General features: G+C 36.3%; 2 protein-coding genes and 2 pseudogenes across 2 annotated transcripts; 3 read left to right on the top strand and 1 right to left on the bottom strand.

The window, feature by feature from the left end:
• Positions 1-616: 616 nt before the first annotated feature.
• LOC128565500 (olfactory receptor 52N2-like) lies at positions 617-1,579 on the top strand. The gene has a single exon (XM_053561990.1). It carries the CDS (start codon positions 617-619, stop codon positions 1,577-1,579), a length of 963 nt encoding a protein of 320 aa, XP_053417965.1.
• Positions 1,580-2,132: 553 nt separating this feature from the next.
• Positions 2,133-2,245, bottom strand: LOC128566166 (uncharacterized; annotated as a pseudogene).
• A 10,038-nt stretch (positions 2,246-12,283) lies between these two features.
• On the top strand, positions 12,284-13,240 carry LOC128565499 (olfactory receptor 52N2). The gene has a single exon (XM_053561989.1). The coding sequence runs from the start codon at positions 12,284-12,286 to the stop codon at positions 13,238-13,240; it is 957 nt and encodes a 318-aa protein (XP_053417964.1).
• Positions 13,241-21,374: 8,134 nt separating this feature from the next.
• LOC128564431 (olfactory receptor 52E4-like) lies at positions 21,375-22,649 on the top strand (annotated as a pseudogene).
• Positions 22,650-24,128: the final 1,479 nt, after the last annotated feature.

Here is a 24,128-nt window from a genome sequence, read left to right as displayed (position 1 = left end):
TTATATGTAATTTATTACCTACAATTTATTTTATTGTATAAGTTATATGGGTCATTACTGACAATTTTTATATAGAGACTATATAGAATCTATAGCTTTTTTATAATCATCAAGGCAGGACAAAAGCAGTAATTTTGAGTAACCATTAAAAGTGAAAAGCTAAACTGCAGGTAGGGACTGGTCAGGTTAGGGTGACCATATAAATGTACTCAGGTGATTTTAGTGACAAGAAATCAGGTAAAATTAGCATGGGCATAATCTGAGAATAGAAACAGTTTGGAGGAAGAAGATCAATGTGGACTAGCTCACAATTTGTTACTGAAATATCGTAGAGAGTAAGAAGTATACTGGGGAGAGGATAGTTACTCAGACGAAGTTTGCAATGGGATGTTGAGTAGTGTAATGACTGCTCAATGACTTTTACACACTATATTCAAAGTCGTCTTTGCTAGGGTTAATTGAAAATTCCTGGTTATCAAAATAAGGTTCGTGGCATTCACTGGTCACATCCTCCAAACCAGTCCCTCTTACTGATCTCTAACCCTACCTCTCTACTTTCCAGGAAGAAAGAAATTTCCATTAAAGGTTGTAAAATGCTCTCCTCCTATAAGACATTATGTCTGGGGCCAACGGCTCCTGCCTGAGCCCAGGATTCTTTATCCTGAATGGTGTTCCTGGATTGGAAGCCACACACATATGGCTCTCCCTGCCATTCTGCTTCATGTACATCGTTGCTGTCGTGGGAAACTGTGGGCTCCTCTACCTCATCAGCCATGAGCAGACCCTGCACCGGCCCATGTACTACTTCCTGGCCCTGCTCTCCTTCACTGATGTCACCTTGAGCACCACCACGGTACCCAATATGCTGTGCATATTCTGGTTCGACCTCAAGGAGATAGAATTTAAAGCTTGCCTGACCCAGATGTTTTTTGTCCATATGTTGACTGGAATGGAGTCTGGGGTGCTCATGCTCATGGCCCTGGACCGCTATGTGGCCATTTGCTACCCCTTACGCTATGGCACCATCCTCACCAACCCTGTCATTGCCAAGGCTGGTTTTGCCACCTTCTTGAGGAGTGTGATGCTCATCATCCCATTCACCTTCCTTACCAAGCGCCTGCCCTATTGTCGGGGAAACTCCATCCCCCACACCTACTGTGATCACATGTCTGTGGCCAAGGTATCCTGTGGAAATTTCAAAATCAATGCTATATATGGGCTTTTGGCAGCCCTTTTGATTGGGGCCTTTGATATGGCTTGTATTGCTATATCTTACGCTATGATTATGCGGGCTGTGTTGAGTTTGTCATCTGCAGATGCTCGTCACAAGGCCTTCAGCACCTGCACCTCCCACATTTGTGCTATTGTTATCACATATGTTCCAGCCTTATTCACTATTTTTACACACCGCTTTGGGGGAAAAAACATTCCCCACCATGTCCACATCATTATTGCCAATCTCTATCTGATGTTTCCTCCTACTCTGAATCCCATTGTTTATGGAGTCAAAACGAAGCAAATCCGGGAAGGAGTGATCAAGTTAATTTTTAAGGAGAAATGTGTCCCAGGTATGAAATAGATTCATTACTTAATATCCAATAGCAAGGAAAGACAAAAGAATATTTTAATGACAACTTGAAAGTAAAATTAAAACAGATATACAGATTGGTCTCACAGCAGAATGCAACATTCACTGACTATATGCTATATTATCAACTCAATTCGTTTTTATAGAACTCACCATTGATAGAAATTAATTACATAAATAAGAAACAAGCCTCCTAGACGTTAGTAGTTTTCTTTTAAAAAGTGTTCCATATTATTGTAACTTCAAGGCTCTTTGAAATAGTTATATTACATAAATTCTAATGCATTTTTCATGTTGAGCAGATCTCAAATGGAAAAAAAAACAGTATGTATTTTCTAATCCTTGAAAACCTGTTCTTAAAGAAAAGCCATTAAAAAAGTCTTATGGTCTGTGTCAAAAGATCTTTAAAATTTGCTTTAGTGATCTCTATCACATATGTGTGAAATTGTTCCAAATCAATTATTTTGAATATTAGAAATGATTCAAATTCTTCATTTTAAAAATGAGGTTGAATGTTATATTTTTTCTTTTCTTTTTTTTTTTTTAAAATATGGAATGCTTCATGAATTTGCGTGTCATCCTTGCGCAGGGGCCATGCTAAGTTATATTTTTTCTTAATCATGCTTCTAAATTTTTAAATATGAATACATTTTATACAATTTCATTAGAGAAAAACAACAATAAAAACATTTCAAGACAGAAAAAAAAATTTGCTTTAGTGATTTCTTTCATTACCACAATTTCTTTCCCTGCATAATTTTGCATAGTTTTTTTCAGTTATGAAAATGATCTCATGTCTATGCAAGTCATTTTAACATTTTATCATTAACGAGGATAATATTCACATATTTATACCAATATATTCTAAATGAAAGATCAGTGAAGTAACAGAGCCTTGGAAACCTAAGGAAACAATTCCTCAAGGGTAATTCTCTGAGATTTTTGAAGGAGATAAAGAATAAGTCTTAGAAATATTAAAAGATAGTGGTAGAAAATAGAAGAAACTCACCAGAAAAACCTATGGCACCACCTACACCAAACCAATTTTGGTTTATCTAGCTTCACAGAATTTATCCGTTGTGACCTCTCTGGACAGGTGTAAGGAAGTTAGGTATGTGTTGAGAAAGAATGATGAGAGGAGCGCAGCACCATGGGTTACCAGAGAAAGCAGAGCAAGAGGTGACAGGGATGATGGACATATAAAAGAGAGGATAAGATATAGGAAAAGTGAAGAGATAAGGGAGAAGGGAATACAATTCACAATGTGAAGCTACGGGCCATTGCAAACTGTTTTATTAGAAATAGAATTTCTGAAATGCTATGTGTATGTATGTGCCAATATTCTAGCCTTCAGTTAAGTCTTCATGTGCACCTTTCCTACTCTTATGCTCCAGTGAAGCATAAACTATATACTAAAGATCCCCTTATTGCTACTCTATGAGCTACACTACATGAATATAATAGTACTGTGGAGAATAATCTTTTCCCAAATACCTACATGCTGCATTTTGTCTATTGAATCAAAAATCAATCTATTTATACCCAGAATTTCTTCAAATTTTGCAATATTCCCTATTAAATACAAACATTTCTTTCATTATTAGGAAAGAGGAAAAATTCATATAAATTTATTTGAATGGACATATATTTTTAAAACAAAGTTTAGACTAAGGCGCCAGCCACATACACCTGAGCTGGCGGGTTCGAATCCAGCCCAGGCCTGCTAAACAACAATGACGGCTGCAACCAAAAAATAGCTGGGCATTGTGGCAGGCGCCTGTAGTTCCAGCTACTTGGGAGGCTGAGGCAGGAGAATCATGTGAGCCCAGGAGCTGGAGGTTACTGTGAGCTGTGATGCCATGGCACTCTATCCAGGGTGACAGCTTGAGGCTCTGTCTCAAAAAACAAACAAACAGAAAAAATAAAAAACCCAACATATCCCTAAAAAAGAAAATAAAAGAAAACTGAGTTTAAGTAACCCAAGAAAGTGAGTATCAAAATATTTTTTAATATTATAGCAACATTTTTTCAAGATGAACCAATACAACTGAAAATACTATCCTACAATTTGACTCTAAAGAGGCAATGATAGCTCAAATAAATTCCTGGAGAATTGCTGGCCTTGTCTTTGGTAGCCATGTTCGATAAATCAAAATTTGGATCATCTAAGAAGTTGTATTTGAATCACTACAGAGCCTGAAGATGTTGTAGGCTGATTTCCATGACCTGCATCCTCCCGTAACACTAAATAAACATATCTGAATTAAAACTTTGCTTATTTTTGTGAATTTTTGCCTCAATGCAAACATTACACTACTTTGATATTGAAAAACATATTTATAAGTACTTAAGTATACCATTGAAAGTAATTAGAAGAGTATACTATCCTCTTGAAAGAAATTTTTGACACTATGAGAATTATATTGAGTTTCCTGAAGTTATGTCAAATAAAAATGCTGTATATAATATAATTTAGGGTGGTATTTGATCATGCTAAGTTGATATTTTGAGGGCTTCCAGTCAGGGTAGAACTTTGAAAACAAAAAGGAATATGCACTCTCCCAGCATTCCAAAACATACAAATAGTTGATTAAACAAATTTCTGGAATTATAAAGAGTAATACTAGGGACAGAAAAGTGAGAGCCTGGAAATAACAAGGGAAATTATAGAGACAAGTAGGAGGTTGGGACATGTAGCCTATGTTTAAAAGGCTTGATCATATGGCTTCCATGTTACTGATGTCTATGCTTATGCATAAGTGTCGAGCAAAGTATGAAGCCTAGAGTCTGAAATCACAGCACAGTCTCTGAGTGGAAAGTGAAAAATTTATGTCTGTCAGCCTAGAGGCATAGGAAAAAAATGTATTAATCTGATAATTTGAGGAAACATCAATGCAACACCCATCACTATAGATTGTTCCAAAAAGATAAAAAAATATATAAAAAATACTAAGTATAGAGTATAAGGATTTGAACACAATAATTAAGAAAATTCCATGAAGGCTATGTTAACCAGTTTAGTGAAAGTATTTCAGACTGTATATGGAATCAGGACATTGTACCCATTATTGCATTATTGTACACAGCTATGATTTAATAAAAAAAAGTGGAAATCAAATAAACACGCATACATGTATAGAGAAAAATTAAAAAAAAAGTAAAAAAATAAAAACAAAAAAAATTGTAGGGAAATTGTCTTTCTCTCCATAATAGATTATTTTATGTTTATAGTAAAAATACTTAACACAAATCTTGACATTTTACGCATCTTTCTTACACAGCATACTTCCACAAACATACACACCCATCTTCAACATACTAGGGGATATTACAAATAAAATAACAATAAGATTAGAAGTAGATATTAAAAGAGAAAGATGAATATATAAGGGCATGTACTAATAAATTTAGTCTAGGAGTATTCACTAATAACTATCACAGTGGAGTGGACCCTGATTTAAGAAGTCTCTGGATGGGTGGCACCTGTGGCTTAAGGAGTAGGGCATATACCATATATGCCCCATATATGGCCCCATATACCACAGGTGGTGGTTTCAAACCTGGCCCTGACCAAAAACTGCAAAAAAAAAGAAGTCTCTGGAAATTGTACACGATGCACTGTCCGTGGGCCAGAGTATAAACAGACATAGTAATATAAGAATGTTCTCTCAGGAGAGGAAAGACAAAATTTTTCTTGAAACTGACAATTAGTATAGGAATACATATCACTCTGTCATTCATGTCTAGAGATGAGAGGGATAAGAGTTTTAAAAAATGTTTCTTTTTCCTCCAAGGTTTTTGGAAAAGTCACAGAATAGAAAGATCTAACTTTGGTTAAAGATGAATACAGAGGGAAATTAACACCATCACAAATAGCAGACTGTAAAGTTATGTTGATGAATAAAAGAAACAAAAGCATACCAAAACGATCACTAGGGATGTATAAAATGACTACTGTGAATTAAAAAGACTGTTAAAGGAATCATCAAAAAATGAACAAAATTTCATACCATCTATGAAGTAGGAGAAAAATAATGACAGAAATGCCCTGGATGATCAGAAGCGGAGGTTATAAAATAACAGGATGAAATAAAATAATGATAAATTAGTTTTTTAAGTTTAATTAGGAAAATAAAACCATAATAAAATTTAAAATCTATGAGTAGAGAGTAAATAAAAGAAGTCTATGAGGGAAACTACAAAAGATTTGAGGTACACAAAAATTAAGAAACGTAAAATCATCTTGATTACTTTTTCAGAATAATTGCCATGACATGCTATGTACTTTTGCGTTTTTATAAACCATTTTTGAAAACACTCTTTCCACTTATTTTCTTCCAGTACTGTAAGCTCCCTTTCATAGGTGTGAAAAGCTTCTCACTCCTGGAGAACCTTCGTTCATGTATGCGACTTTTTTACTACAAGTAATAGGAAATAATTACATGTGACCAGGTCATGACTGTGGTGTAACTGAGTCCTAAGTTTAACCTCTGTGAACTCCAGGAACAGAATGGTGATATTGGCTGTGTGGGCAGACACGTTGTCATGGCAAGATGGTCTGCCGCAGTGTTGTTCTTGGCCCCTCTTTTCAGTTATTGAAGCTTTCCCAAAACTTTTGATAGGCATGTTGTTGTGTACCACAACAGTCCTTTGTTTCTCCAAAGGCACAGTTGCAGGATGACCCCTTTTAGAGAACAAAGTTGCCACTAGTTTCACTAGTAACTATGTCAGAGAGGGGTCTAGACTTGCTTTACTCCGCAGAATCTGACCAGCATTTCTTCACACCCTTCAACACACACGTACTTTTGCTCATCTGTCAAAGTGTGAGGTGCCTATTAGGATGAAACTTTCTTTACAGGAAGACAATCATGCAGGATTTTGGACACTGCTAGGGATCAAATCTGTGGTGCCACTTCCATGTAGTTAAATGTTACTTGGTTGTTTTCATGAGCCATTTTTCCACGTGTGGTCATGTTTCCTTAAGTTACTGTGGTCCTGGACATCCACTTCTCTCCTTGTCTTTTAGTGAATTTTGGCCTTTTCCAAATTCTCAAAATCACTGAGAAATTGTTAAGTAGGAAGTAGCAAGGTCCCCCAAAAGCCCGTTGCAAAAGCTCAAAGCTTTGAGACTCGTTGAACCCACTTTCAAAATCATTGCACAAAAGTGCTCTTTTCCCATCTCCGTAGCTGATGCTGAGTGCTGTGTAGAGGGAAACAAAGTCTTCTCAGCAACCAATAAGCTGAGCAAGTTGACCCTTGCACAGTGAATCAGAAAGGACGCTGTCCACTGTGCTTCTTGGAAGTGAAATAATGGACCATAACAAGGACTGTCTCAAAACTTTAATAGTGACCTTTATACTTTTAAATAAGTAATGTTGAAGAAAATATGAAAAGTTGCCTTCGTGCCCACAACTCAGTGGTTAGGGTGTTGACAATATACACTGGGGTTGGTGGGTTTGAAACTGGCCCGGCCTGCTAAGCAATGACAACAGCAACAACAAAATAGCAGGACATTGTGGTGGGCACCTGTAGTCCCAGTTACATGGGAGGCTGAGGCAAGAGAATCGTTTAAGCCCAAGAGTTTGGGGTTGCTGTGAGCTGTGGAGACTTTACCTCTTTCATGTTTACATGGATGGAGCTGGAACATATTCTTCTTAGTAAAGTATCTCAAGGAATGGAAGAAAAAGTATCCAATGTACTCAGCCCTACTATGAAACTAATTTATGGCTTTCATATGAAAGCTATAACCCAGTTATAACCTAAGAATATGGGGAGACGGAGGGGAGGGAGGGGGGAGGATGGGAGGAGGGAGGGTGATTTGTGGGATTATACCTGCGGTGCATCTTACAAGGGTACATGTGAAACTTAGTAAATGTAGAATATAAATGTCTTAACACAATAACTAAGAAAATGCCAGGAAGGCTATGTTAACCAGTTTGATGAAAATGTGTCAAATGGTCTATAAAACCAGTGTATGCCCTATGATCGCATTAATGTACACAGCTATGATTTAATAAAAAAAAAGAAAAAAGAAAAAGAAAGAAAGAAAAGAAAAAAGAAAAAAATGTGAAAAGTTATTATATCAAAAGTAAAGGCAATGGGGTAAATGTGTTTAAAGAAGATAAAGAATAAAGAGGAATCACAAATACCCTTGATGTTAATAAACCAGAACTCAGAATGACTGAAGCATAAATAATATTAAAGCCAAGAAAATAATACGAATACATGTGTGCAAGCTTAAAAAAACTACATGTAAAGAAGATGCATTTTAAATACCAATTCCCATAGACATTCTAAAAATATTTGAACTACAAAAATAATTTGAAAAATTCAGTGAACGTAGAAATAGCAAGTTAAATGTAAGGAAAAGGAATAAATGAATGGTAAAGAGAAATAAGAGAATAGGGGGAGGAAGGAGGACGTAATGGATAGGAGAGGGAGAAAGAAGAAGAAAGGAGAGGAAATGCAGATTTGGTGCAACACCAAATTTCAGAAGAGTGGGGTGATTTGTACTGAAATCTTAAAAAGGCAAGAGATATAATTATCTATGTTGTATAAAACATTAGTTTGATCACTTTTATTATTTTAAAACACTCCAATTTAGGGATATAAGATAATGTATTTATTCCTTATATTCCCAGGGAACATTTTGGAGGGTTCTTATAAATAATGCTGCTATGAACATTCTTGAACGTATTTTTGGGAGCATGCACTTGCACATTTCCTTGATTTAACACCCAGAAGTGGAAGGTCTAAATCATAAGAGTTATAACTTTTGGAATACAGTATTAATTATATTCCAGAATAGTTGTATCAATGTTAGCGGTCTCCAAGTATATGTGGGTCACTAAGAAAGTTTTGAGACAGACTGTGTTATTGTCCATCGTTTCACTTCCACACATGAGAATTACTGTTACTCCACATCTTTCCTGACTCTTCGTATTGCCAGAGTTGTAAAATCTGTGCTTTTAATTTGCATTTACCTTATGATGAAGGTGGAATTTTATAAGTTCTTGACCCATTTGAATTATTTTCTTGAATGCCAGATCAAGACTTTTGCCCAATTCTCTAATGAATTTTCTTTTTGATTTGATGCTGTGGATAAGACCTCTTTATCAGTTATGTATGTTGGCAATTATTTTCTTGCAATCTGTGGTTTCCATTTTTATTATCTTAAAATCTTGTAATTTAATTAACAAAATGTGTTGATTTTATTATTGTTTATTTTTATCATTGTTAATTTTTTTGTTATTACAAAAAATCTTGTTATGAACATCCTTATAAATGCCACTTGTGAACTTCAACAAGTATTCCTCTATAGCACAGAGCCAGGAGAATTGTTAGGAAAACAGTATGCGTATTTCCAATATTATAAGTTGCCTTTAAGTATTTATATCACTTTGTAAATGTATGTGTAAAAACAAAGGGAAAATAGCAAAAAATAAACATTCTTGGCTTTTGTGTTATTTTCAAGAGAAGTATAATAGTGATAAAGTCTTGAATATATTACCATATTTTGTCTCCTAAAATATTATCTTATCCAAAAGTTATAATGTATTATATTTTAATTACTATATATGCTAGGATTCAAGACTGAAGATTTATTTTTCTCATATGGATATCCAGTTGACCCAACACCATTTATTGTAATTACTGGCCTTTCTCTACTTCTGTATCTACTTGCATGTCTCTCTATGTGTCTCTCGCTCTCTCACACTTTCTATTTTTATAAAACTTTATATAAATATAATGTTCTTTCTCTCCCTCTCTTTCTATATATGTATGTATGTATATATATATATAAATGTACTCTCTCTTTCATATGTACATACACACACATATATGGATGGTAGAGTGGTATTGCTGCTGTGACCAATATAAATGTAAAACAAATAATTCTTATGACTGTCATATCTCTTGGTCAGAATTCATACATGAGAGAAGATTTTTAGCTTTGAAACTATTTTGTTTTTGTAGTTTTAGCCTTGCTTAAAGAGCTGATAAATACAAAAACAATCTCAAAATCCCCGAAGGATATTTTCCTTCAGCCAGAGCCCTCTGAGACACCAAATTGTGAAGACCCAATCAGGTATAGAGAATGCTCAAATAGTAGTGAAATGCCATAGCAGAATCAGTTTGTTGTGGAGTTCTTTATGCTCAGGGTTGTCAGTCATGCATACTAGTCTGGCCTCTGCTAACACTGAGGTGAGTTTGGGTAATATCCAGAAGTTCATTTTTTCCTAAAATGAGAAGTTTTTAGTACAGGAAATACAAGCGTTAGAGATGTGGTTGATGAAAAATTTCATATTTCTTCTTGACTCCAACTAAGGTAAATGACCATTCATAAGGAGAGAAGGATTTTCCTAATCATGAAATAAATTTGCAACTATCTCCTAATTCATTGGAGATAGAGAATTCCATGCAGTAGTGGGTTCAAATGGAAATAAAACTTTTTTTTAACCTTAATTAACGAGTACCTATATACAAAATTGTTTCCTGTGGGCATGATCTTTGTGCATAAAAGGAAAACAACCCAAGAAGGTGAATCCTAGAAGGTGTTGAGAGGAAGTGCTAGATGCTTCCTTACAGAAATCCTTCCAGGCAATTCTACTACCAGTTACCATATAGCATCTGTGCAAAGAACTCCAGAGACAGGAATCTGCCTCCTTCACAGATACGTTTTTTCTGTGTGGAGAGCTCCATTAGCTAGAGATCACCTTTTTATACCCTTACACATTTGTTCTCTCTCTTCCCTAAGATGCAATTAAGAACAAGACTGCTGTTTCTCCTACTTGAAAATTAGCTTCTTCCTGTATCATCATGACTTGTTTAAACTAGTTATGTCCAGCTATGCAACTCATAGGGTTTCTCAGGGTTAGAATCAGCAAGTTAGAACAACAGATATAGATTGATTAAACACATGGCTATTACATAAAACAAGCTTGAATTTGAATACTGGCTCTACTAGTTTTAAATTTTTATGGTCTTAAGCATCTTGTTGAGTCACCATGCACTCCATTTCCTCATCTATAAAATGAAGACAATAACAAATTATCCATGATGTTATTTTAAGTTTGAATACAGGAATCAATCTTCATTGGAATAGTAGCTTCACAACTAGAGAGGATTTTGTTTGTCTGATTCACTAATGTATTGGAAGAAACCACAATGGTAGCTGGCATGTAGAAGATAATAAATATATGCTTAATTTTGTTTTAACATACAATCTAATAATTATCATAATAGATTACATGCATTGTTTTCTTACTAGTGCCATGTGCCAATTGGAAGATTAATTCTCGTTTGCCCTTTTTAAACATTTCTATGTTATTTAGTATTATCATTCCCCTTTAAAAGTTATGAAAATTATACAAGTAAAGATTTAGGACTTGCTCAAGTCTATTTAGCTAGTTAGTGCTGGAAACAAGGGAAATGAGATTTAACCGATAGAGTCTGAGTGGCCATGTCTCTATAGCAAATATGCAATAAAACCCTGTTCCCATTATAATTTTAGAGAGCAGACAGTTTACCTTGTAGTAAATGTGTTCTAGCTTTACAAATAGCTCACTAATAGGAGAATTCACGTGCATCTTTGAGAATCATCTAGAAGGGAGGATGTAGGGAATTATTTTTTTCTTTTGACTAAGGTGAGGTAAAGACCTGGTTCTGAGTTGTCTGTTTATCTGTGTGCCTGTTTATGACTTAATAGCTATGTATTGATTGTTATATGGTGTTTGATGCTTGGGAGAATATGAAAGTTTTCTGTGATGGATGATCAATTTTAGTTTATAAAACACTTGTGAAGAACTAAAAATTTTTACTTCTCCTGATATCTTAGTATGCAGCTATTTTTTTCCTTCCAGTCTATGGGTCTGGTATCCTCTGGCTAGAAGAAGCAGGAGGGTTATGCAAGAGATCCTTCCACGTGGACCAGTTCTATTTGCAGAAGTTCCAATGGCCACTTACTTAGTTACCTAGAGTTAGCAGGAGACATGTAGGGATTTAGCAGCAAGAGATTTCTCTGGGTTTAATTCCAAATGTAAGAGATATTTCTATATATTTTCCTATGTAAAACATGAAACTATATTTTGATCTCTTGAAAACTATAGAAATTATCATTTACTTTCTAAAATTTTCTTCACGATCTTCCAAAATAGTTTTCAAAATCCCATATTATTTTTCCATCCAAAATGTGCACAATGACACTTGAGATGGAGCAAGGCTAAGCAGCTCCATTTGATTTTACATATAGTAAGTTTGACTTACTATATGTAAAATGCTGTATTTAAGAGATAGGAAATAATAATAATAGTGATTATGGCTAATATTTATTAAATATTACTATGCACAGTTTTAACACATTCTATAAATTATCTTGTTAATAATCTTGACAACTTTCTAGTGTAATTATTATCTCATTTTAGACTGAGAAAACTGAGGCATAATGTGGTTAAACAACTTGCAAATATCATACATTAGATGAAAACTAGAGGTCAAATAAGAAGCTAGTTAACTTACTCCAGACTCCCAGAGTAATTTAATCACCACTTCGCATTTCAAGTATATTGTAGAAGTCACTTTTTTTCTCTTTTTTGCATTTGGTTTCCAAGTCCTCTACCCATGTCTGATTTAATTTATCTTCTAGGACACTGCCACAGTACAAAAGTGTAAAATGCACACCCTCTGTAAGACATTATGTCTGGGGCCAACGGCTCCTGCCTGAGCCCAGGATTCTTTATGCTGAATGGTGTTCCTGGATTGGAAGCCACACACATATGGCTCTCCCTGCCATTCTGCTTCATGTACATCGTTGCTGTCGTGGGAAACTGTGGGCTCCTCTACCTCATCAGCCATGAGCAGGCCCTGCACCAGCCCATGTACTACTTCCTGGCCCTGCTCTCCTTCACTGATGTCACCTTGTGCACCACCACGGTACCCAATATGCTGTGCATATTCTGGTTCGACCTCAAGGAGATAGAATTTAAAGCTTGCCTGACCCAGATGTTTTTTGTCCATATGTTGACTGGAATGGAGTCTGGGGTGCTCATGCTCATGGCCCTGGACCGCTATGTGGCCATTTGCTACCCCTTACGCTATGGCACCATCCTCACCAACCCTGTCATTGCCAAGGCTGGTTTTGCTGCCTTTTTGAGGAGTGTGATGCTCATCATCCCATTCACCTTCCTTACCAAGCGCCTGCCCTATTGTCGGGGAAACTCCATCCCCCACACCTACTGTGACCACATGTCTGTGGCCAAGGTATCCTGTGGCAATTTCAAGGTCAATTCTATCTATGGTCTGATGGTTGCTCTCCTGATTGGGGTTTTTGACATGTGCTGTATCTCTGTGTCTTACACTATTATCTTGCGGGCAGTTGTGAGCCTGTCATCAGTAGATGCTCGCCACAAAGCTTTTAGCACCTGTACCGCTCATATCTGTGCCATTGTGATCACCTATGTTCCTGCTTTTTTTACTTTTTTTACTCATCGGTTTGGAGGACATAGTATCCCCCACCACATACATATCATTGTGGCCAACCTTTATCTACTACTGCCTCCTACCTTGAATCCAATTGTTTATGGAGTTAAGACTAAGCAGATTCGTGAAGGTGCAATCAAATTTTTACTTGGAGACAAGGTTGGCTTTACCTAATGTAATTGAATCATAAAATAGATACATTACTTGGATGGGAGAAAAATAGTGAAGAAGAAATTCATAAAAGCTGTGAGTGAAATGCAATTAAAAGTGTGAGTCACTCTAATATGTACATTTTCTGAAGTCTTTGCAAACACATATTATAAAATGATTTCCTTGTGGGCAAGATCTGCCAAAATAGAGAAAGCAAAATAAAGAAATAACATACCCATTTCTTAAAAAGCTTATGTTTTTCATCGCATTCATACACTCATATGTGTAGTGAGAACAATAAGGTAATAAAAGAAGGAATGTAGGCCTGGTTACATATGCATTGTGTGTAAGAAAAGTAGGCTTTAGCAACATGGAACAAGTATGTCTTCTTCACAAAGAACATACTCTACTCAGTTTAAGCAGATTGTTGCCACAGGCTAACATGGGCCCAGTGTTGTAATATTTTCAAGTATTTTTAAGACAAGCTAGATTTGAATGTTTTATGGAATCTCTGAGTTCTAATTGCTGCCTAAGGATCTTTTAAAATATTCTGTAATTCATTCAGAAGGTCTAAGAGTTCTATTTTTTCCATGTTTTTTTGCAGTTTTTTTTTTGGCCGGGGCTGGGTTTCAACCCACCACCTCTGGCATATGGGGCCAGTGCCCTACCATTTGAGCCATAGGCGCCACCCTATTTTTTCCATGTTATCAACTGGGACCTCCATTTAAAATGTATCTACAGATATAATGTATCTAAAGGATATAATATTTAGCTTACAACCAACCAGGAAAAACATTAAGTCACTAATATATGTTATAATTTATTCATCAACTCAATCATTAATTTTTGAGACACTGATTAACATTTTTAGTCATATCTTAGACTTAATGAGAAAAAGGCATAGTTGAATCCAACATACTTCCTGATGTTAGGGTACTTAGAACCTAGACTCTGGACAGAAATACATGAAAAAAAAATACAATAAAAAGAAGAGGTAATAAAAATTTAATTCAATGGGATTGCTGAATAAAATGGCAGGACTACTTTTAGTTCTTTGAGGTATCTCCATATCACTTTCCTTAGAGGTTGTATCAGCTTATAGTCCCATCAACAATGTACTGTATAACTATTCCTTTCTCTCTGCATCCATGCCAGAACTTGTTAATTTGGGACTTTTTGACAAGAGGCCATTCTCACTGGGGTTAGGTGATATCTCATTGTGGTATATTTCCCAGATGAATAAAAATATTGAACATTTTTCATGTGTTTGTTGACTATTGGACTATCTTCATTTAAAAAGTTTCTCTTCATGTCTTTTTGACCACTTTTCAATGGGGTTGTTTAAATTTTCCTTGTTGATTTGCTTGAGTTCTTTGTACATTCAGGTTATCAACCCTTTATTGGGTGTATAGCATGCAAATATTTTCTCTCACTGTGTAAATTGTCTGTTTACTCTATTGATCATGTCCCTGGCTATCCAGAAATGTCTTAATTGAAGGTCCCATTTGTTTATTTTTGTTCTTGCTTTGATTGCTTTTAGGGTCTTCATAATTTTTTTTCCCTAGGCTGGTATCTATAAAGGTTCTTCCAACATTTTCTTTCAGAATTCTCATAGTTTCCTGCCTTAGGATATTATGAGAATTTCCTGATCTTTCATCCATTGTTAGTTAAGTTTTGCTATACTCAAATGTTTATAGCAGTCTAGTTCCCAATCACAAAGATGTGGAAACAACCCAAATGCCCATGAATATATGAGTGTATTAATAAAATGTGGTATATTCATACTATGGAGTACTACTCATCCATAAAAAAAATGGTTATCCAGTATCTTTTATAATGACCTGGGTGGAACTGGAGACATTCTTCTGAGTGAAGTGTCACAAGAATGGAAAAACAAACACCATATGCACTCAATACCAAACCGAAACTAGTTGATCACCACTTATTTGCACATATATAACTCAATAGGAATCAAGTGAGTGGGAAGTGGGAAAAGGAATTGTGTAATTCACACCTAATGGGTACAATGCATACATTCGGGGTGAAGGACTCACTTATTACTTTCTTTGAACTGAAATATACAAAAGCAAATTATGTAACCAAAACCAATGTACCCCTGTAACATTCTGAAAAAAAAAAAAAAAAGACAAGACAATGCTGGATATGGGAAAGGTAGTGCCTGCAAGCATCTGCTTAACCATGTCTCTCACCGGCCAGAGTTGTCTTGCAGTCACTTTTGTCTGTAGGTAAGGAAGATCACCTAAGCTGCAATATTTGCTTATGTTAATCTTAGGGGAATAAAGTCACACATGTTGAGCCAAAAAAATAAATGCAGTGTGGAGGAAGAAAAAAATTAGTGGGAAAAAGTTGGGGGAAATATAAGTTTTATATTCCATTTATCTCAAGGTATAAAGCTTCTGTTATTTTTTATTTATAGCCACTAGGTTTAGACAGCATTCCCTAGATGATTTTCCCAGAAGAATGCCTAATACCGGTTTCTTGTGATTTCTTTCACAGACAATTCATGCATGTTTGTCCATTTCTATTAAAAGCTGCAGAGCATTGCATTATATAGATACACAACAATTAATTTTAAGTAGTATTCAACTGAGGGTTAATTTTTTTGTCAATAAACAAGGAAATAACATTTTAGTGGTTACAGAGACTTTTCCACCAAATGCAAAAGGTGGGTGATAGTAAACAAATCGCTGTGGTAGAATCATTGTTTTCTTATCTCCTAGAACAATTCCAAGAATATAATAAGTGCTGAAGAAATATTTGTTGAATGGATGGATGAATAACTACTAGTATATAAAATAGGAGTTCATATATCAACTAAAAGTTGTGTAGATTGAAATTAAAAGCAGTTACAGAAATTATTTTCTACATCACCAATTATAAAGATATAGCAGGCTAAGAAGGAAGTTAGAGATCTTCTGCAATGCAGGATAAGTGAAAATTAAGGGTTAACTTGAAGTAGTACCTCCATGCAGTTATCCCAGAAATATAGTTGTCCTACAGTGCATGTCCATGAAAAATGGTCACTGGTAAGTGCTCACGTTCATTGATATTGGTAGTATTTTTGAGCTGGTGAATCAGGGCACTAGTCACCCCCTAGTCTGATACATAATATGGGGTGACTAGTGCCCTGAATCATGCCAGGGAAGGGACTGATTTTCAGTTAATCATGGGATAGAAGGAAGGGTTCATGCTGAGTAGTCAAGTCTTTCGCATGACACTCTGTGTCAGGAGTGGCAGCATGATTTAAATCCTAGCCTCCTGAACTTGCTAGTATGGAGCTAGTATTCCCACAAGATAAAGATGGAATAAAGTTAAAAGCCATTAGACTATCTTCCTTTGAAAAGTTTCTGTTCATGTCTTTTACACATTTTTTAATGGGGTTGTTTGATTTTCTCTTGCTGTTTTGCTTGAGTTCATTGAGATTCCAGTTATTAGTTGTTTATTAGATGCATATCATGGAAATATTTCTTTGCATTTTGTAGCTTGTCTATTTATTCTGTTGATTGTGTCCTCAACTGTGCAGAAACTTTTTAATTTGATCATGTACTACTCATTCCTTTGTTGTTATTGTTGTTGCTCTGATTGCATTGGAATCTTCTTCATAAATTCCTTCCATAGTCCACTATCTATAAAAGTTTTCCCAACACTTTCATCTTGAAATCTCCTGATTTCATGCTTTAAGTTTAAGATCTTTCTCCATTATGAACTAATTTTTGTGAGTGAAGAGAGGTGCATATCTTGGTTCAGAGTTTTGTGTGTGACTATTGGGTTTTCTCAATGCCATTTATTGAATACAGATTCTTTTCACCCATGTGTGTTTTTGCCTGCTTCATCAAAGATCAGATGGGAGTGAAGGGTGGTTTCATCTTTCAATTACTTCTGATCCAGAAGTCTGTGTCTCTGTTTTTGTGCCAGTACCATGCTATTTTGGTTACTATAGCCTTGTTGTGTAGCTTGAAGTATGGCAAAGTGATGCCTCACAATTTGTTTTTGTTACATAACTAGTGTTGACAATTCAGGGTCTAGTGGCCAACAAACATATGAAAAATTGTTCAATATCTCTAATCATCAGGAAATGCAAATCAAAACCAAAAAGAATTATTACCTAACTCTAGTGAGGATAGCCCATACCAGAAAGTCCTAAAGCAATAGATGCTAGTGTGGATGTGGAGAGAAAGAAACAATTATTTACCTGTGGTAGGACTGCAAACTAGTACAACATCTATGGATAGTAACATACCAGTGTTTCAAAGAACTGAAAGCAGACCTACCTTTGATGTAGGAATTCCAAATGCTACCAGGCAATCACCCAAAGGGGAAAAAAAAGTTTCATCAAAAAGACATTTACACTTGAATGTTTATAGCAACACAATTCACAATTGCAAATATGTGCAAACAAGCCAAGTATGTACGAATGGATTAATAAAATGTGATATATGTACACCATATGAAACTACTCAGCTGTAAGGAAAAATAGCAATCTAGTGTACTGTGTAACAACTTGGATTGAACTTCAGACCATTCTACTAAGTTAAGTCTTACAAGAATAGAAAAAACAAATATCACATGTACTCAGCAATAAATTAGAAATGGTCAATTAACACTTCTGTGCACATATGGAATAAAAAGTCATGTAAATAAAGTAAGTGAGAGGGTGAGGAGGGATTGAGTTAATAAACACTGAACTGGTAAAATGCATACATTCTGGATGAAAGGAACACTTAAAAAGTTGACTTAAAATGTACAAAAGCAAGTTATGTAACCAAAATGTGTATACCCCAGCAATACTCTGAAATAAAATTCAACAACAACAACAAATAAATAAGTAAATAAATAAATAAAAATAAAGTTAGAAGCCAATTTTCTAGCCAGTCTTACTGTCTTTGATCCCAGTCCATACTTATTCGGGGAAGGGACTGGTGGTTTAATGTAACTTAAAGTCCCACAGTACAAAAATTAAGGTGCTTCTCATACAATCTGGTAGCTAGGTCCACAAACCACTTATATACTACCACAGATACAATGGATTGGGGAATATCCACATTACTGCATCTACTCATTTTTCTATGTGTCTTCCAGGAAATGCATTTCCAATAGCTGGTAAGCATGCTATTTGGCACAAATGTTTTGTGAGTTAAGCATCTGGTAATTCATTTGTGTACCTTACAAAGGTGAATCAAGGAAGATCAAATAGTCACAACAGAGGTAAGAAAAGCCTGCATGAAGTGACAGGAACAGCCAAATCCAAGGCACAAAATGGGGATGATGGTCAATAATTTGTTGTCCAGTTTGTGGGATTTCTCAGTAGTGTATCTTTCGTAAACAGAAACAATTCATAGAATTTTAAAGTTGTTTTTAGTGGGTCTGGAGGGAGATGGCCAGCGGAGACAGATTCGACTGATGGACAGGCTAAAAACTAGGACCTAGATGCTGAAAACGGGGTATACAACACTGTGACAAAGACGATAAAATTTACCATCCAAGGGCTATCCTAAAAGCCCAGACTTCCTCACTACACTTATGCATAGACCTTTGATAGCTCATTGGCTTTTGTAGTGTGCAGCCCAAGACAACTCTTTGATAAGTATTCATAGCCAGACACGAGTTGTGGTTGGAGGCCCCTAAAAGGACAAGCAGCACAGACACCAAGAGAAAGAATGTCTAGGCTCCTAATGAAGTATTGGGCTGCTACATCTAGGTCATCCACTGTTGGATTCAGGGGAGGATGTTAGATCTTTCTACATGACTCCAGAATGCAATATGCTACAGGGAACCTGAAAACCTGCTACTGCTCAAGACTCTGAAATGTCACCAACTAACACAGTTTTAGAAGATTTGGTGTTTGCACTGTCCAACCATTTCCTCTTATTTACTCCACAGTAGACTATGTCAAAGGCCTTGGAGACCTGCTCCCTGCTGTTCAGTATCACTCTTACATACCATAGGATTAGTATAATTTTTATATTCTCTCTTTCTAAAGTTGGTACTATACATTTCCAATGACATTTTCTATTCTCTACTACTGTACATCAAAACCAGCATCTTTGAAGAGTTTAATACTGCTGGGCAAAAAGTCAAGCTCAGTGTAGGTTTTTGGGGGCATGATCACAGTGAAAACTAATAAGGGAAGGTGGTAGCCATGGATCACATGGTTTAGAAATTAGTCACAGAAGGATTAACTGTTTTCTTTTTCTTTTCTTTTCTTTATTTTATTTTTTTTGCAGTTTTTTTTTTTTTTTATTTTGGCCGGGGCTGGGTTTGAACCCACCACCTCTGGTATATGGGGCCGGCGCCCTACTCCTTGAGCCACAGGCACCGCCCTATTTTATTTTATTTTATTTATTAAGTCTTTTGTACATAGATCATAAATACATTTATGCCAATGTCAGTGTGTTGACTATTTGTACAAATTGGAGTGCTTACATCATACTAATGAGCATAGCTTTCACCTCATTTACCCAATTATAGCATTAGGACATTTGTGTTCTACACATGATAGAACCCACTTGAATTTGCAATGTGCCCATAGTTGTGGTCCCCCTACTATCCACTACTATCCCTCCCACCCCCTCCTCATCTCTTGCCCTCCCCTTTCCTCCTTCATCATAGGCTAAAGTTGTGTTTCATTTTTCATATGCAAGTGTGAGTTATTATAAATTGGTTTCACAGTAGTGCTGAGTACATTGGATACTTTTTTCCCCATTCTTGAGATACTTTACTACGAAAAATATTTTCCAGCTCCATCCATGTAAACATAAAGGAGGTAAAGTCTCCATTTTTTTTTTTACTGCTGCATAGTATTTCATGTTATACATATAACACAATTTATTAATCCATTCATGGGTCAATGGGCACTTGGGCTTTTTCCATGACTTGGCAATTATGAGTCAAAGGACAAAAATCATTTGGCAATAAAGATGTTTGCACCAGATTGTTCATTGCAGCACGACGAACTGTTTTCTCTCAGACTTCAGAGGCTAATGGTCCTGTGGGAGACCAGCTAAGAGTGAGAAACTGAATGAAGCACATGTATAAATTTGCCTTTGTATGAGTGACAAACAGAAAGAAGTCAGATAGAGAGACATTGCTGCAGTGTCATCCTAAGAAAAGGCATAGGTCATGGCTAACACAGATGCTGCTGCTCAAGGCCAGACTTTGGAATTGAGACACTGAAAATGATGGATAGGAGGTCTCATAACTATTAATAAACCAGATATTTCTGAAATAGGGTTGAGCTTTCAGGCACTGAGGAGCTTGAGATTTTGTGTAAGAGGCATAGATTGGTGTTGTTTGAATATATTTGGTAGGGGTAATAGCCTCTCTTTTGTTTTTAATTTCAGTTTTACTAAAAGCATAGATCAAATGAGATGATTTAAAATAAGCTACATTCTTTTTTTTTTAATCCAGAATTTATAGAATACATGTCATGGAAATATCAAAAGAACGTTTGAGAAGGCCATTATAGATATAATTGAGACTTCCCTGGTCTGTCTGTCTTATTTGAGTCTATTATAGCTGAGAGGCTCAGGGAACCTCCCAGGCAGAGGTACTTCTGCCAAGTAATCCACACTACCTACATAACAGGAAAGAAGAAAAGGAAAACAAAAATTTCCCTTTATTCTCTCTCACAAAACTGCTGTCTGCTCTCTAAAAGAGATGGATACTAGCTATCTGAAACTCTTTGAAGTACCCATATTAGAGAAAAGCAGTTGTTATCACTTCATATTCTATATGGCCCAAATAGTCTTTCTAGAGAGAAAATCATCAAAGTGTCAGCCCGTATCATAAACATACTTAATGTCATTATTAACATTAAGCTAAATAATACCCATATTTCATTCATTTATTTGCTTACACAGGATGCCTCTCAATAATTATATATGTATAAATATATATACATATATATAAAAATATATTTGGATAATTGATTATTATCTGTCGAAGCCTCCTAAATAATAGTATTGTGGAATTGGAGATATGGTCTGTTTGGTATACTTTAGAAGAGCTAATGTTTGTCAAAGTTTGAATGAATCCTATTTTAATGACTGACGTATAATCACCTAATCACCTTGATTTCCTAACCACTACAAGAAATTCATTTGACTTTTTAAATATGATGTTGTTTAAGTTTTGTGAAATGGGTGAAAATTTGTTTTCTTTCAGATCTCAAAAGAACAGAGAGGTGACGTACCCCTCAAATGACACCAGGTTCTGCTCTTTCTCTTTCCGCCTCCTGGGGTCCCAGGCCTTGAAGAGATACACACTTGGATAGGGTTTCCTTTTTGCTCTGTGCATCCGATGGCCCTTGTGGGCAATATCACTATCTCTTTTGTGATCGAGACTAAACACAGCCTTCATCAGCCCATGTTCTACTTTGTGGCTATGTTAGCCTCCATTGATCTGGGCCTGTCCACAGTCACTATTCCCAAAATGTTGGGCATATTCTGGTTTAATTTAAGAGATATTAGCTTTGGGGGGCTGTGTTAACCTGGATGGGTTCTACATTCACATATTCATTGCTATGGAGACTATTGTGTTGGTGACCATGGCCTTCGATTGCTACACTGCCATCTGCAATCCTCTGCAGTATAACTTGATTGATTCTCACTAACAGAACCATCAGTCTCATCCTAGGGGTGGTGGTTTTTTGTGTTGATTTTATTTTGTAAATTCCTACGGTATTTCACATCCTGAGGCTTCCCTTCTGTGGACATCATATAATCCCCCACACCTATTGTAAGCACATGGGAATTGCTCAGCTGGCCTGTGACAACATAAAGGTAAACACGATATATGGATTATTTCTTATATCAATGGTGCTTATTTTTTTTTATTTTTATTTTTTGTAGAGACAGAGTCTCACTTTACTGCCTTCAGTAGAGTGCCATGATGTCACAGGATTCAAAGCAACCTCTAGCTCTTGGGCTTCAGCGTTCTCCTGCCTCATCCTCCAGAGCAGCTGGGACTATAGGCGCCCACCACAATGCCCAGCTATTTTTTGGTTGCAGTTCAGCCGGGGCTGGGTTTGAACCCGCCACCCTCGGTATATGGGGCCGGCGCCCTACTCACTGAGCCACAGGTGCCACCCATAATAATGGTGCTTATTAATGTGCTTCTGATTGCTGTCTCATATGTGAAAATACTCCAAGCTGTCTTCCGCCTTCCTTCTTGGGAAGCCAGACTCAAGGCACTTAACACATGTGGCTCCCATATCTGTGTCATCCTAGCCTTCTTCACTCCAGTGTTCTTCTCATAGCTGACCCATCGCTTTGGTAGGAATGTTCCTGTATACATTCACATTCTCATGGCCAATCTCTATGTTGTTCCACTTGCCCTTAATCCTGTCCTTTATGGGGTGAGAAGTAAGCAGATTCAGGAGCAAATTTCAAGCATCATCTTGAAAAGAATCTGACATAAACCACCTCAAAGAAAAGAGATTTTCATAGGAAAGGGATTCTGTAGTTAACAGAAATCTATCAAGAGAAAAATAAGACTTTGACTTTGGAATTATTAGGTTTATGAATTTCCCAGACACCCAATCCACAACACATAACATGATTAATGTCAAAAAGTCACTAAGAAAATGTATGGAACAGGTAAAATTTGAGAGTACTTATTTTAAAAGGTTTTAATCAACCTGTTGGGTACAGTGTAGACAATTCCGATGATGGGTGCACTAAAATCCCTGACTTCAGGATTACACATTTCATGCATATAACAAAAAACCAATTGTACTTTCTAAACCTATTGAAATAAAATAGAAAGGTTTTAGTTGGATTACTTTCCCCTGGTTTTTTTTTTTTTATTAAATCATAACTGTGTACATTAATGCGATCATGGGGCACCATACACTGTTTTTATAGACCGTTTGACACATTTTCATGACACTGGTTAACATAACATTCCTGGCATTTTCTTAGTTATTGTGTTAAGACATTTACATTCTACATTTACTAAGTTTCACATGTACCCTTGTAAGATGCACCGCAAGTGTAATTCCACCAATCAGCCTCCTTCTGCCCACCTCCCCACTCCCTCCCCTCCCTTTCCCCCTTCCCCCTATTCTTAGGTTATAACTGGGTTATAGCTTTCATGTGAAAGCCATAAATTACTTTCATAGTAGGGCTGAGTACATTGGATACTTTTTCTTCCATTCTTTTTTTTTTTTTTCCTTTTTTGTTTAGGTATATTTTCTTTTTTTTTTTATTAAATCATAACTGTATACATTGATATGATCATGGGGCATCATGCACTCGCTTCATAGAGCATTTGACACATTTTCATCACAATGGTTAACATAGCCTTCCTGGCATTCTCTTAGTTACTGTGCCAAAACATTTACATTCTACATTTACCAAGTTTCGGAAATACCTCTGTAAGATGCACCACAGGTATGATCCCACCGATCCCCCTCTCTCTACCCACCACCCCCCTCCCTCCCCTCCCTTTCCCACTTCCCCCTATTGTTAGGTTGTAACTGGGTTATAGCTTTCATGTGAGAGCCCCAAATTAGTTCCATAGTAGGGCTGAGTACATTGGGTACTTTTTCTTCCATTCTTGAGATACTTTACTCTGAGGAATATGTTCCAGCTCCATCCATGTAAACATGAAAGAGGTAAAGTCTCCATCTTTCTTTAAGGCTGCATAATATTCCATGGTGTACATATACCACAATTTATTAATCCATTCGTGGATCGATGGGCACTTGGGCTTTTTCCATGACTTAGCAATTATGAATTGGGCTGCAATAAACATTCTGGTACAAATATCTTTGTTATGTTGTGATTTTTGGTCTTCTGGGTATATGCCCAGCAGAGGAATTACAGGATTGAATGGCAGATCTATTTTTAGATCTCTGAGTGTTCTCCATATATCTTTCCAAAATGAATGT

This window comes from Nycticebus coucang, chromosome 14 (assembly GCF_027406575.1).
Source record: "Nycticebus coucang isolate mNycCou1 chromosome 14, mNycCou1.pri, whole genome shotgun sequence".
Taxonomy (NCBI): domain Eukaryota; kingdom Metazoa; phylum Chordata; class Mammalia; order Primates; family Lorisidae; genus Nycticebus; species Nycticebus coucang.
This window is presented reverse-complemented; position numbering and strand designations above follow the sequence as displayed.